General features: G+C 47.5%; 1 protein-coding gene across 5 annotated transcripts in view; it reads right to left on the reverse strand.

Moving 5' to 3' along the window:
* MYLK (myosin light chain kinase) overlaps nucleotides 1-8,754 on the reverse strand; it is a 153,170-nt gene that overhangs the window by 101,037 nt on the left and 43,379 nt on the right. For all 5 annotated transcript variants that reach the window (XM_017508215.2, XM_017508213.2, XM_037731220.1 and 2 more), the window contains 3 exons: nucleotides 4,048-4,185; nucleotides 2,141-2,338; nucleotides 1,192-1,441 (listed from right to left, as the gene is read on the reverse strand). In XM_017508215.2, the coding sequence (XP_017363704.1) occupies nucleotides 1,192-1,441; nucleotides 2,141-2,338; nucleotides 4,048-4,185 (586 nt within the window). The remainder of the gene's footprint in view (nucleotides 1-1,191; nucleotides 1,442-2,140; nucleotides 2,339-4,047; nucleotides 4,186-8,754) is intronic.

Consider the following 8,754-nt stretch of genomic DNA (forward strand, 5'->3'; position numbering starts at 1 on the left):
CATTTCTGAAGCACATTCCTTTAATAAATAGCTACCAAATGTGGACTATGGGCTAGACACTGTTCTAGGCCTGGGAATGTAGCAGTGTGCTTCATGGAGCTGACCTTCCTGTGTCACCTGAAAAGGTGAGAAAAAACTAATACTTTCCCCATTGAAAAGTTAACTTGCTGTGGTGGTTTAAAAATGTCTGCAAATTCTTCTAAGAGGTGGAACTGAATTTACCTCCCCTTGAGAATGGGCTGTACTTAGTGACTCACTCTAACAAAGTCAGAAGTGATGGTGTGTGGCTTGCAAGAGTAGGTCTTAGAAGACACCGCAAGCTCCGAGCTGGGCTCCCTCTTGGATCACTAGCTCTGGGGAAGTCAGCGACCATGCGGTAAAGACACTAGAGCAGCCCCACGGAGAGGTACAGGGCAAGGAGCTGAGTCCTCCCACTAACAGCCAGTGAGGAGCCGAGGGCCCCTCCAACAGCCAGTGAGGAGCTGAGTCCCCCCACTTCCAACCAATAACCAGTGAGGAGCCGAGCCCACCCCCCCCAAAAGCCAGTGAGGAGCCGAGGGCCCCTCCAACAGCCAGTGAGGAGCTGAGTCCACCTACCTGCAGCCAATAGCCAGTGAGGAGCCGAGGGCCCCCCCCAACAGCCAGTGAGGAGCTGAGCCCTCCTGCCACAGTGATGGGAGTGAAACTTGGAAGCGGGTCCTCCAATGTCAGTCAAGCCTTCAGAGACGGAAGCCCCTGCTGACGGCTTGACTGCAACTTCAAAATCATCCAGCTAAGCTGCTTCCAAATTCCCAGCTGGGAGATGATAAATGTTTCAAGCTGCTAAGTTTCAGGGTAATTTGTTACACAGCAATAGGTAACACACGCATTCCCTCTATCCCCCTGCTTTTCCAACTTTAATCCATTCCTCCTTCCTTCATACTCACCATAAGCCACATAACAGGGGAACAAGGATGTAACAAGACAGAGGATTCTGGGTAACTGAGCTCAAAAGGGAAGGTTCTCAATGGACACTTGCTATACTGAAGTAGAAGCAAAAGCTTGTGAGCAGCACCGAGCCTGCACTTGCTTTACCTGGAAGTCCAAGCCCCACATGGGTTTGTGCTGCTGCTAGCTTCTCAGACCCTGGTTAAGGGAGCTAGGAATTTGGAGGGAAGGGTTGAGGGAGGCTGGCAGGACATAGAGACTCACTTGAGCAGGATCTCATATCGGCCGGCATGCCAGGGCTGCACGTTCTTTAGAACCAGGGTGAACACATCCTCATTCTGAAGCACCTCGAAGTGGCCAGTGTCTCTGGAGAGGGCTTTGCCATCTCGCAGCCAGTGCACGGTAGGAAAGGGGTCACCAGCTATGGCGCAGGAGATGAGGACACTCTGGCCCAGGGAGGCTGTCACCGAGCGAGGCTTACTGATGAACCAGGGCTGGGTGCCATCGTGAGGCTCTGGAAAGTGGCAAAGGGCAGAGCTAAACCGGGAGGCCCCTCAGCAGGCAGTGTTCACTCAGTTCTCCATGGTGGTGAAGGGTGGGAAGATAGCATGTCACCCAAGTAACAGCTTGTCCAGAAATCACTGCGATTGGACACACAAATGCAGCACATCCTTCTCATTGCAAATCCATCTTGTATACACTCTCGGAGGATAATATTAACATGACTGTATATCCAAAGTCAGGGGAGGTAGCCCAGAAGGCCCAGGGGCACCGAGCCAGGTGCCAATGATCTGCATACCATGTGTGTGATTAAGGATTGCCACTCACTTCATGTGTGCCTAACTTGCCTCTCCTCTTAAATATATTATCTAATGGCAAGGACCCTGTTAAGCCCATAACTTACCTCAAAAGCTATTGCTGCCAGATTGTTAAGTGTCTTACAGATTTCCCTCTTAGTACTCTATGCAGCCTGGCACCAGTAACCCAGAGAAGGCAGGGACTTGAGAAAGCTGGGAAGGGCAGCCCCACTCCACCAGAGCTTGCAGTGTTGGACAGGGAGATGGCCTCTGGGGCTGGGTGGGACTGAGAGACCAGAGGGTCCCCAGCACAGTGGGAACAGAGTAGGCTCATGTGATTTCCTTGCCTCCAAATCACTTTTGGAGAGGCTGCAGCCGCACCTCCTTCCCATTCGCACCGAGCAGGTCAGCCTCACCTTGTACCGTGAGCACGGCCTCAGTGCGGACCTCTCCAGCGCTGTTCCAGGCCTCGCAGGTGTATGTGCCCGTGTCCTCTGGGAACACTTCCTGGATACAAAGGCTGTGCTGAGTGCCTCTTTGTTCAAAGTGGAAGTCCTCTGACTCTTGGATCTCATTCCCGTTGTGTAGCCAGATGACTTCAGCAGGTGGATTCCCTGAACCAGGAGGAGGGGAAGGGGGACTGGTTAGGGGAATAGGTCCTATCCCTAATAGGAAGGACTGGTCCTTCCCTGGCCATGCAGCAACTCTGCACTTAATACAGTGATATTGTATGAAACACTCCAACAACTCTCTATGCTTCACCTTCGCCATCTGTAAAATAGGAATGCTAACACGATCTACCTCGTGGGTTTCTTGGGAGGACAAAATGAGTCAATCGAACCTTCCTTAGCAGCCCATTAGGACGGCGGATTAGAGCATCTGGCACAAAGGAAACACTCCATACATGTTCATCAGAATTATTTAACATAAGATTTGGGGAAAATACTAAGAACCCAGACACAAAAATATGATTTCAGAGATGAAACAGAAAGGTTTCATCATCAGGAAGAATAGTTTTTAAAATCAGAATTCAAGCTGCTTGATAATCCCAAGTGGTAACTGGACTCCTGGGTCAAAACTGAATGTGTTTTCTGCTCTGCACTGCTTCACATGGTGCACCCAGATCTAGGCAATGATAACTCCCTTGCAAATTTTCAGCAGAAAGAGACCTCAGGTAGCATTTCATTTTGCTATCGCACAAATGTCATCCCAGGGTAAAGAGAGGCACCAGCTTGAGCACGATTTCCAAACGTGGCTCTTGGTGAATAGCATTTTCAGTTTTTACTAGTCTACTTTTCTGAGCAGTTTCTAGGGGGTTGTTGGAGCATAAAACCATGGGCGTCTGTGAAGCTTTCCTCTGATGTAAGAGCTGAGCCATTAGGCTCTACTTTAGAGGAGCAAGGGCCCTGAAGGAGGCCACTGAGGCAGGCTGTATGATACCAGGCCCTGGAGAGGCTCAGGAGAGCGCATGGCATATCTGCCATGGGTTAGACATCAAATACCTTGAGGGCAGGTGCAGAGCACTTCCAATCTCTTTCAACTCAAGGACTCAGTGTGTAGCACAGTGAGTGTGGACAGGGGAGGGGACCCAGCCCTCTGCCTAGGACCATCAAAGGATGGCCTGCAGGATCAGGGAGTCCATCTGAGCATACCTAAAAGGGCAAGTACACAGGTTCTCTGACAGTCCATCTTTTTTGCTTATGCAGCTCAAGGGGGACCAAAAAACCAGGAAAGCAACCTTCAGACTGTCAGAGGCACTGATCAGTGGCCAACTACCACTTATGCACTCAATGGAAAACTCTGGCTCCTCAGCCAGAGTTTTCCATTGAGTGCCAGGATCTTCTCTGGGCTCCTGTCACTCACCTCTAGCAAGCACTGTGATATCTCAGACCAGGATACTAATCACTTGCTCTTGTTTCCCTGACTGTTTTAGAAGAACCTCTGCTCTATCCTCTCACCTTAAAATCTGAATAGAGCAACTGAGAACATCTTTCGAGATTTGAGAAGTTCTCATATAATTTGGTTTTGTCTTCAAAACCTTCCAGCTACACTGGCCACACTCTATTTTCCAATTAATCTCTCACTGCTCTAGCTATATGGCCATTGCCTTTCTTTGGACCATTTAATCATGAATCCAGAAAATCCTATCCAGAGAAGGCAGAAAAGAGAGGACAAGAGTCTCCATTTCTTTGGGTCCATTGCCGGAAAGTCCCATCTGATTTTCTGGTGGATCAATGATCTGAGCAGGTCCTCGAGGAACAACACCCAACACAACTGAGACCAGCTTCATGTTAATCCCTGAGAAAGAGCTGCAGAGACAGACCTGACACTTGGACTGTCATAGTGACCTGGCTTCCATCCATGACTTTGAGATCAGAGAGGCCCTGCAGGAAGATGGGCGCAGTGGGCTTGCTGGGAGCCACGGGCAGAAGGTACTCACTCTTCCTGCTACTTTTCTTTTCTGTGTGGTAGAAAACAGAACATGGGGTGAACATTCATGCATTCATTCAACAAACACAGACTAAATGACCACTTGGTACATGACTGCGCTGATGCTCAGGTTCCCACCAGAAGCTGGCAGCTAACAGAGAAAGAATGTTTGGAGTTCCTGGAGATCATTAGGAACAAGATGCCTCCCATTTCTCAGCTTGGCAATGATTATGTTCTTGCCTGACAGCCAGGAGTCAACAAGGAGCTCGCATGAGTTTGTGAGTTTTTAAAACATTTATTTTTCAAATAAGTGATACACTCACATGGCACACAATTCAAAAGGTACCAAAGAGTGTGAAAGTCTCCTTCCCACCCAATCCCCCAGCCACCAAGCATCTCTCCTCAGAGGCAACATATTTTCAGTTTCTTGTTCATCTTGCCACAGATGATCTACATGTGTAACATATAGAAGCAAACAGGTATTTATTTTCTTCTTAGAAAAGTAAATGAAAACACATTATACAAAATGATTGGCATCTTTTTAACTTAACAATACATGTTGGTATCTCTCATAAGACAGAACTGAAGAGCTTCTTTATCATTTTCTATAATTATATGGTGCTCCATTCCCATCCTAGGAGGCTTTAAACACCTTACGAAAGCCAAAGACACTACACTTATTAGAACAGCTAAAAATAAAAAGACATCACATCCCAAGAATTGGTCTTGACAAGGATGTGGAGCAACTTGCAACTCTCACACATGACAGGTGGCACAGAACCTTCTGGAAACAGTTTAGCAGTTTCTTAAAAAGTTAAACATATACTTCCTTTAGGATCTAGTCATCTACTCCTGGGTATGTTCCCGAGAGACACGCAAGCACATATCCATACAAAATCTTGTACAAAAACTTCCAGAGCAGCTTCATTCACAATAGCTGCAAACTAGAAATGACCCAAATGTCCATCAACTGGTGAGTAAGTAAACAAATTGTGATGTATCCACACAATGGAATACTACTCAGCAACAAGAAAGGATGAACTACTGAGGGCACTGCAACAGGGACGAATCTCACAATAATTATGTTGAATGAAAGAGACCAAGCTGTAATCCCAGCTACTTGGGAGGCTGAGGTGGGAGGATCACTTGAGCCTGGGAGGTTGAGGCTGCAGTGTGCCATGATCACACCACTGCACTCCAGCCTGGGAGACACACACACACACACACACACACACACACACACACACACACAGAAGAAACAAGACAAGGAGAGAGTACATATTAGATGACTCCATTTCAATGAAATTCTAAAAAATGCAAAGTCCAAGGACAGAAAGCAGGTCAGCAGTGGCGTGGGACAGGGGATGTGGGTGTTGGATTATAAAGGGGCATGAGGAAACATTTGGGGGGCAATGAGAAGTTCACTTTAAAAAATCATGGCAAAGGTTTCATGAGTGTGGACTTATGTGAAAACATCAAACTAAACACGTTAAGTATATGTAGTTTATTGTACATCGTAACACCTCAATAAAATCTGGGAGAAAAAAATCAATTTCTCTGAGAGAGGGAGGGCATCAGCAAGTTGAGGAGGAGGGTGGAAGGCTGGCTGCTCACTCCCATCCAGTTTCTTGTGAAGATGGGTGAGTAAACAGCCTTTCCTCATTCTTGGAACCCCCACCTCCCAGGAGCTGAAGGGGAGCGGGTGTGGAGGGGCTGGCCCTGCCGTTTGCGTCTCACAGGGGATGGCCCTGGTGCAGGACAAGCCATGGCTGCCCAGCCTCTGGTCTTTCCCTTGGTCCGCTGACTTTCAGTAATGCCATTTTAGCTTTTTTTGTTTTTGTTTTTGGCAGTTGCAGCTGTTGAGAAGGAGAGGGTTAGGATATCACTAACTTAAACCCTCAGTTTCTAGGGAAAGGGCCGCTGGCATTTTGAGTTATTAACATAGGATCACAAATACTAGACCTTCTTCAGGAAGTGGAGCCATGGAGAGATTTCCAGGGTATGTAATGTTTTCTGGGCAGGTCTCAACTCCAAAGTTGCCACTGAATTTTTTTAAATTTTTTTATTTTATTGCATTTTAGGTTTTGGGGTACATGTGAAGAACATGCAAGATTGTTGCATAGGTACACACATGGCAGTGTGATTTGCTGCCTTCCTCCCCATCACCTACATCTGGCATCTCTCCCCTTGCTATCTCTCCCCAGCTCCCCACCGCTCACCGTCCCTCCCCTATTTTCCCCCAACTGACCCCAGTGTGTAGTGCTCTCCTCCCTGTGTCCTGGTGTTCTCATTGTTCAACACCTGCCTATGAGTGAGAACATGCGGTGTTTGATCTTCCGCTCTTCTGTCAGTTTGCTGAGAATGATTGTTTCCAGGTTCATCCATGTCCCTACAAAGGACACAAACTCATCGTTTTTGATGGCTGCATAATATTCCGTGGGTATATGTGCCACATTTTCCCTGTCCAGTCTATCATCGGTGGGAATTTGGGTTGGTTCCAGGTCTATGCTATTGTAAACAGTGCTGCAATGAACATTCGTGTGCACGTGTCCTTATAGTAGAACGATTTATAATCCTTTGGATATATACCCAGTAATGGGATTGCTGGGTCAAGGACTTCATGACCAAAACACCAAAAGCATTGACAACAAAAGTCAAAATAGACAAATGGGACCTAATCCAACTCCACAGCTTCTGCACAGCAAAAGAAACAGTCATTAGAGTGAATCGGCAACCAACAGAATGGGAAAAAATTTTTGCAGTTTACCCATCTGACAAAGGGCTGATATCCAGAATTTACAAGAACTATAACAGATTTACAAGAAAAAAACTAACAAGCCCATTCAAAAGTGGGCAAAAGAAATGAACAGATACTTTACAAAAGAAGACATACATGAGGCCAACAAACATATGAAAAAATGCTCATCATCACTGGCCACTGAATTTTTATCCGTTGCCACTGAAAGTGAAATCAGGCCTACTGTGGAACTCTCCTAGCACAGCCTCTGGGAACCTGGATGGGGAGAGGCTGGGAAGGCCCAGGAGGCCGGAGGCAAACTTCCCCCAAAGCAGGTGCCGTTGAAGGGCATGGAGCCTGAGTGTGAGAGCAGGTAACCCTCCACGGTCCCCTTGGAAGATGGGGCTCTCAGGCCCCTGCTGCTCTCCAGTTCTCCAGACTCAGCATCGCAGCCTTTGACGGAGGGCAGCCACGGGCTTTGGCAGAAGGCGCAGGGACTGGGCTTGGGGGCACAGGATTGGAAATGCATAGATCTATCTCAATTCTCTCGCTAGGCTGCAGCAGTCAGGAAAGCTGGCTGCCTCGGGAGAGTTGAGGAATTTCCTGTCTTGCACAGACTGAGAAGGCTCAAGGACAAAATGTTTTTGTCTTTCCACAGCACTCCCTGTTCCTGCCGCTCTGTGATCTCAGCGAGTCTCCAGCCTCACAGAGCTTTGTGCAGATGGGCTCAAATTCCTAGGTGCTGTGGAATGTCACCAACTCCAGAGCACGCTTCTTCAAGCTGATGGCAGTCCCCTCTTCGACCCCACCTTCTCTGGGCTCTTCCCACAGCCCCTGTTTCCTGGTCTGGGGTTTGGCAAAGCCAAGTCACCCTGTGGGTCTCAGCCATCGGGGCTAAAAGCCTGTCTGCACTTCCCTCCCCTGGGAGCTCAGAAGTATGCATGAAGGGGTGGTGTGGGAGCGGCTCCCACCCGGCAGCTCACTCGTTCCACCTGCAGATGTGGAGGGGATCCCGGCCTCAGGCAAGTCTCTGCCTCAGTGTGAAGCCCAACTTCCTCATCAGTCTCCAAGGGGAGTCATGGTATCATCACAGGACTTTGGGTAGTTGTAAAGAGATCATAGGTAAAAATACTTTGTAAAACCATTCATTATCAATGAGAACATTTGTATGAGGCTGGCATGAGAGCCGACTCACACTTACCACCTGGGCTCAATTACTCGATGGGTTTATCGGCAGCAAAAGAACCAATGGAGTCTGGGCCTCACCCAAGGTTGTGGACTCCTATCTATATGACCTGAGGCAAACACTGTTAGGAATACAAATGTGTTGCTTAAAAATATCAGGGGATACATTACTGGGTATATACTCAAAGGATGATAAATCATTCTATTATAAAGATACATGCATACATATGATCACTGCGGCACTGTTTACAACAGCAAAGACTTGGAACTGACCCAAATGCCCATCAATGATACACTGGATAAAGAAAACGTGGCACATGTACACCATGGAATACTATGCAGCCATAAAAAAGTTCGTGTCCTTTGCAGGGACATGGATAAAGATGAAAACCATCATTGTCAGCAAACTAACACAAGAACAGAAAACCAAACACCACATGTTCTCATTCATAAGTGGGTGTTGAACAATGAGAACACATGGACACAGGGAGGGGAACATCACACACCAGGGCCCATTGGGGGTTGGGGAATTGGGGAGGGATAACATCAGGAAAAATACCTAATGTAGGTGACGGCAGGATGGATGTAGCAAACCACCATGGCATGTGTATACCTATATAACAATCTTGCACAATCTGCCCATGTACCCTAGAACTTAAAGTACAATTTAAAAAAAAA

Source organism: Cebus imitator, unplaced genomic scaffold (genome assembly GCF_001604975.1).
Source record: "Cebus imitator isolate Cc_AM_T3 unplaced genomic scaffold, Cebus_imitator-1.0 Scaffold387, whole genome shotgun sequence".
Classification (NCBI taxonomy): Eukaryota; Metazoa; Chordata; class Mammalia; order Primates; family Cebidae; genus Cebus; species Cebus imitator.